The 6,000-nt window shown below is 44.0% G+C and overlaps 1 protein-coding gene across 5 annotated transcripts in view; it reads right to left on the reverse strand.

Annotated features, from left to right (window-relative positions):
* NMRK1 (nicotinamide riboside kinase 1) overlaps nucleotides 1-6,000 on the reverse strand; it is a 29,843-nt gene that overhangs the window by 22,521 nt on the left and 1,322 nt on the right. For all 5 annotated transcript variants that reach the window (XM_023213301.3, XM_023213305.3, XM_023213302.3 and 2 more), the window contains exon 2: nucleotides 818-881. In XM_023213301.3, coding sequence (XP_023069069.1) covers nucleotides 818-846 — 29 coding nt within the window. In that variant the 5' untranslated portion in view covers nucleotides 847-881. The remainder of the gene's footprint in view (nucleotides 1-817; nucleotides 882-6,000) is intronic.

A 6,000-nucleotide genomic window follows, 5' to 3' on the forward strand; every position in this document is an offset into this window, starting at 1 on the left:
TATTGCAGAGAAAAACTGAACTTCTCTTCTGATTAGATGGGAGGCAAAGCAGAGTTCTGACATTTAGTTCACTCAATTTTACTTCTGATTGGTGACTTACTATGGTAATGTCATACCATAACACAATGATCTCCCCAAAATTACAAACAAAGTAGTCTTATATTTTATTAACTGGGTCACAAATAATGTGAATATACTTAAAGGTGAACATAATATGGTAGCAAAACAAATAATGTCATTTTCACTTGATGTTGATGTTTTCTTTGCATGCCTGCCTCTGGGACCACAGGTAGGATGACCATGTAATTTAGAACACGTTTGAGAGAAACAGAGGTGCCTCCAGGACCACAAGTATTAGCTTGGGCAACGTGGGACATAAGGCCACCCAAAACACGGGGGAACGGAATGGAGGTGAAGGTGTTCTCTATAGCACATGTCTGAAGCTGGGGACAGCTGGAAAGAAACACCAAGTTTTCTCCTCCGTCATGATGGAGGAACACCCATATGGGAAATGATAAATCATCCTGAATGAAAGCAGTGCCCAATCAGACCTTGCCTCTGGTGTTAGCTCCACAAAATAAAAGGGAAAGTGGGTAAACGTGGTTGACGGACTCTTCTGTCTCTCTGTTTATAGAAAACTCTTCCATCTCTTGTTGGCATTTATGACGCCAGCACTTCACTGACATCCCACAGTGGTCTGCTCTTCCCCAGGACTCTGGAATCCTCACTGCTTCTCCGTCCCCTACTCCATCCACATGGAAACACCATTTGCACATCCTCAGTATCTTAAAGAGCTGTTTGTACCAAAATTACTCACCCACTGATTCCAACGATAAATGTTTTCATAATTAGCTTTGAAAACCACAGCTTCCTAATATTTCCTAAAAGTAAAAAAAAAAAAAATCAAATGCATTTCATTTAGATGTCTAGGGAGATAAAGAATCCTAAATTAGGAGCACCAGCTGAGAGGGGAGGGTGACAGTGACCTCTCAGCACAGCCCTGCATTATCCACATTCCCTGCTGTGCTGGCTTCCCCTGCTACCACTGAGTGCCAACAGCCGGGGCGTGCTTAGGGCCTCTCAACCAGTCAGGTGAGCTGCGGAGGACTCCCCCTTGAATGTCTGTTTTCCAGGCATGGAAAGAGTTGCTAGGCCACAGTGTGGTATATGAAGTTTCATCCTCTCCTTAGCCAGGTTGCCTTCCACCTGCACAATTCAGTCACCTGGGTATGACTCATTATCAATGAGGCAGGGACCTCTGTGGGCTGGCCTCTTTCTCCCCTTATAAGACAGGAAAAAAGTCGCTGCTGACCAGAGGCAAAATGAAGCTAATGCCATTTAAAGACGAGATTTCTTCACCCAAAAGCCTAGCTCTTGGGCCTGGCTAGGTACATTTTTTTTGGAAACAGGCCAGATAGTAAATATTTGAAGCTGTGTGGGCCAAGAGGCAAAATCTAAATTGTTATGTATGGACTTATATAATAAGAGAAAAAATATTTTCACAAATGTTTGTGATGAAATTTAATATATAATCATAATGTTTTTTAAAGGTCTACTAATGACAAGAATGAAATTCCCTTTTATTGGGCTATCATTTCCCTTAATTGGATTTGTGTAGTGCTTTCTACATGAAACTGCAAATGCTCAGGCAGAGGGCCAGGTTAAGCCACCGGCTGCTGTTTTGTGGACCTTTGGTCTAGGGGATGGAGGGCAGTTTCATACGTGCCTCCCTAAGGTTCACTAAAGCAGTCCTTGGTTATTACAATGGGCCATTTTTCATCACTAAGTGAAAAGGTGAAGCGCAGCTGGAGGGAACCTTAATAGTGGCTGCTGAAGGTCATCTCTGATAGTCACTGTTCTTCATTCCTATCTGCTCAGGGGGGTGGCCAGGGACCTAGGCTGTGTAGCCACGGGCAAGTGGCTGCCTGTCAAGCTGGGGGCTCCCAGCAATGCTCCAGTTCTTCTGATCTGTGTCCACACTCTCCCTGGGGAGGGGTTATGCAGAAAAAAGCCTGGTGGGGAAAGGGCTATTGTTGCCTGACTTCTTGGCCTTTCTAGAATATTCCACATTGAGTACAATTGCTTAAGACTGGGGTCCACTTCCATTAACAAGTCTGTGTGAGACAAGAATTCAATAATGACTGTGATAAAATAGCAACCGGGCACGGTGACTCATGCCTATAATCCCAGCACTTTGGGAGGTCGAGGCAGGCGGATTGCTTGAGCTCAGGGGTTTGAGACCAGTCTGGGCAGCATGGTAAAATGCTGTCTCTACCAAAAATACAAAAGATTAGCCAGGCATGGTGGTGTGCTCCTGTAGTTCCAGCTACTTCGGAGGCTGAGGTGGGAGGATTGCTTGAGCCCATAAGGTGGGGGTAGCAGTGAGTGGAGATTGAGTTGCTACACTCCAGTCTGGGTGACAGCAAGACCCTGGCTTAAAAAATAAAATAAAATAGCAGAACAAGTTGGATATTTGAGTTTCATCCAGAGTTATGTTGTTGAATCACATCTCCATCCAAATTTACAAGATGTATCGAGGGAACGACTGCATACAATGAATATTGTAAACTACATTTTTATGTTGTAATTTTTCTGCTTTTGAATTTTATTTTACCCTATTCTTATTTTTTCGGTATGTCAGTGCAATGATGCCAACTAGCCTTATTTTGGGAAGGGATAGGCTGCTCTTTATCTCACTTTTGTGGCGATAAATGTTCTTTCTCTTACAAAATTATGTTGTCAAAAATTGTTAGCAGAGTGATATCCTCACTTGACCAAATAAAGTAAAAATTCATAAAACTCTGTCATTCCTTGCCCCCATTTCACTTATTTTTGGATAGCTCACTGAAGCATAAATTCTCAAACTTGGAGAAGTATAGCTTTAGAGATTACTTGGTCTACCTCTTCATTTTGCAGAAGTGGAAACTGGCTCAGACAACAGAGCGATTTGCCTAAGGTCACACAGACAGTAAGTGGAAAAGCCAGATATGAAACTAAACCAGTTGAGTTGACTTCTTTCCATCACTCCAAGCTGCTAAAAAGCACTTTATTACTAACAGCAAAGAAAGGGTGTTACATACGTGCTAGCTTAATTGTCAGGCTCTGATGGATAATTGATGTCATTCTTACTGATGTATTATTGATGGGGCACTATTTGCTGTGCACACAGAATGGAAAGGACTACTGGTCCCCGTCCTAATGGCCACATCTGTGCTTACATGTGTGACTGTTGCATCAATTACACGGCATGTAAATAACAAGTGAGCATGGTTGTGGCACGGGAAATAGGCTTGAGGGGTTTACTTGCATTCAGGAACCAGGAGTGAGATGGCATAAAAAACCCACTTATAAAATCTCTTGGATACAGTGAAATGTAAGGTTTTTTTTTTTTTGATTTTTTTTAACCAAAACAGGAACTCCCAGTTCTACATTAGTTAGCTGTCCAAGCTTGTGTTTGTCCAACAAACACTTGGCCTGTCCAAGCCAGTGTTTGGGTAAATGCTAGGCATACCCTATCAGCAATGAGCAGGTAACAATGTGATCGGAAGGGTGGGTAACCGGAACATGCAGAGACCAGAGAGGCAACAGGGCTAAGTGACTAGGGTAGGTGGGGGTGGGCCCAGCAATCCCTGAAGTCATTTATTTCAAAAACAGTGTGCATGCACAGGGCAGCTTGAGGGGAGCTCCAAGTTCAGGCCTGGCACTCTCCACCTCCACATCATGTTCTACTGTTTCATTGCCTGTTGCCCTCTATAAGAACTATTAAAAATCTCCAAGGTAGCCGGGTGACGTGGCTCACGCCTGTAATCCCAGCACTTTGGGAGGCCGAGGTGGGCAAATCATGAGGTCAGGAGATCGAGACCATCCTGGCTAACACAGTGAAACCCGGTCTCTACTAAAAATGCAAAAAAGTAGCTGGGCGTGGCGGCGGGCGCCTGTAGTCCCAGCTACTCGGGAGACTGAGGCAAGAGAATGGCATAAACCCGGGAGGCGGAGCTTGCAGTGAGCCGAGATGGCGCCACTGCACTTCCAGCCTGGGTGACTGAGCGAGACTCCGTCCCAAAAAAAAAAAAAAAAAAAAAAAAAAATCACCAAGGCTGCAGTGAGCCATGACTGCGCCCGCCACTGCATTTCAGCCTTTGCCATAGAGCGCCTATCTTGAAAAAAAAAACCAAAGAACAAACAAAAAAGACAAAAAACAACCCCAAACAGACAAAAAACAACCCCAAAACTGCCTCCCAAGAAACCAAAAACAAAACAAAACATCAAATTTAAAAAGCTTGCAATTATGATTTGCCAGGCTTCATGAAGCAAATGCAAGCTTGGTACAAACTGTAAATCATGTGATGTGTCCAAAGAGTCATCATTTCAGGGCACGTCTATCACTAGAATCCACACCACCTTCAATCTCATGGAATATCTATGTAGTTTATTTTCCCAGTGTGTGCAAAGCTTTCCTCAACAGCAGAGTGCTTTTGCATAGCGGGAGAACAAACTAGGATAGCCAAGAGCAAATCTAAAATGACTAATTTTTATTTTTTACACTTTTTTTAACCCTAAGTAAAATGTTGTTGGGTTTTTTTTTTTTAATTCAGATGTGTTTATTATGTTTAATTCATTTCACTACTAAACGTTTACATTTTGGATTCTAAACAGCGAACAGTCAGAAGTGGCATGTGCAGAATCAGCAGATTGTACGAAGAGGGCAGCTCTCTAACGCAAATGATCTGAAAGACAAAGTTCCTGCTAAATGTTCTCTTCAAATGTATCTACAGGACAGCCTGATATTTTAAAAAGAGGAAAATGTTTCCAGGACTTCTCACTTTGTATTCTATTCAACAGCTATTTTGATTCTCTTCTTCCAGGAGATAGGGCAGTCTTTTCCTACTATTGTTTAAACTTTGCTCCCTTTTGGTAAACAAATCCCTCAAGGCTGGTTTTTTTTTTTTTTTTTTTTTCCTAAGACAGTCTCGCTCTGTCCCCAGGCTGGAGTGCAGTGGTGTAATCTCGGCTCACTGAAACCTCCGCCTCCCGGATTCAAGTGATTCTCCGGCCCAGCCTCCTGAGTAGCTGGGACTACAGGCGCCCACCACCACGTCCCGCTAATTTTTGAATTTTTGGTAGAGATCAGGTTTCACCATGTTGGCCAGGATGGTCTCGATCTCTAGACTTCGTGATCCACCCGCCTTGGCCTCCCACAGTGCTGGGATTACAGGCGTGAAGGGCTGGGGTTTTTGAAAATGCAATTCATGCCCCTCCCCCGTTGGTTTCATTTATGTAGGTTCTTACGTAAATAGTTTTTTCCTTCCCCAAATACACAATTAATTTACAATATTGACTGTTATTTTGAACTTATGCCATTGGCTTCCTTGTGTGCTCCAGTTCTTTCCTCCCACCGAAGATAATATCCGCTAGATCAGGGGTCGGCAAACTTTTTCCGTAAAGTGCCAGATGGGAAATGCTTTGGGCTTTGCCAGCTGCTACTCAACCCTGCTGGGTAATGCGAAAGCGGCCACAGACAACACAGATGCAAATGAGCGTGACCGTGTTCCAGTAAAATTTTACGGACACTGAAATCGGAATTTCATGTAATTTTCACGGACACTGAAATCGGAATTTCATGTAATTTTCACGTGTCGCAAAGTGTTACATTTCTTTTGATTTCTATTCAGCCATTAAAAACGTAAAAAAAAAAAGGCCGGGCGCGGTGGCTCAAGCCTGTAATCCCAGCAGTTTGGGAGGCCGAGACGGGCGGATCACGAGGTCAGGAGATCGAGACCACCCTGGCTAACACGGTGAAACCCCGTCTCTACTAAAAAACTACAAAAAACTAGCCGGGCGAGGTGGCGGGCGCCTGTAGTCCCAGCTACCCGGGAGGCTGAGGCGGCAGAATGGCGTGAACCCGGGAGGCGGAGCTTGCAGTGAGCTGAGATCCGGCCACAGCACTCCAGCCTGGGCAGAGCGAGACTCCGTCTCAAAAAAAAAAAAAAAAAAAAAAGG

This window comes from Piliocolobus tephrosceles, chromosome 14, assembly GCF_002776525.5.
Source record: "Piliocolobus tephrosceles isolate RC106 chromosome 14, ASM277652v3, whole genome shotgun sequence".
NCBI lineage: Eukaryota > Metazoa > Chordata > Mammalia > Primates > Cercopithecidae > Piliocolobus > Piliocolobus tephrosceles.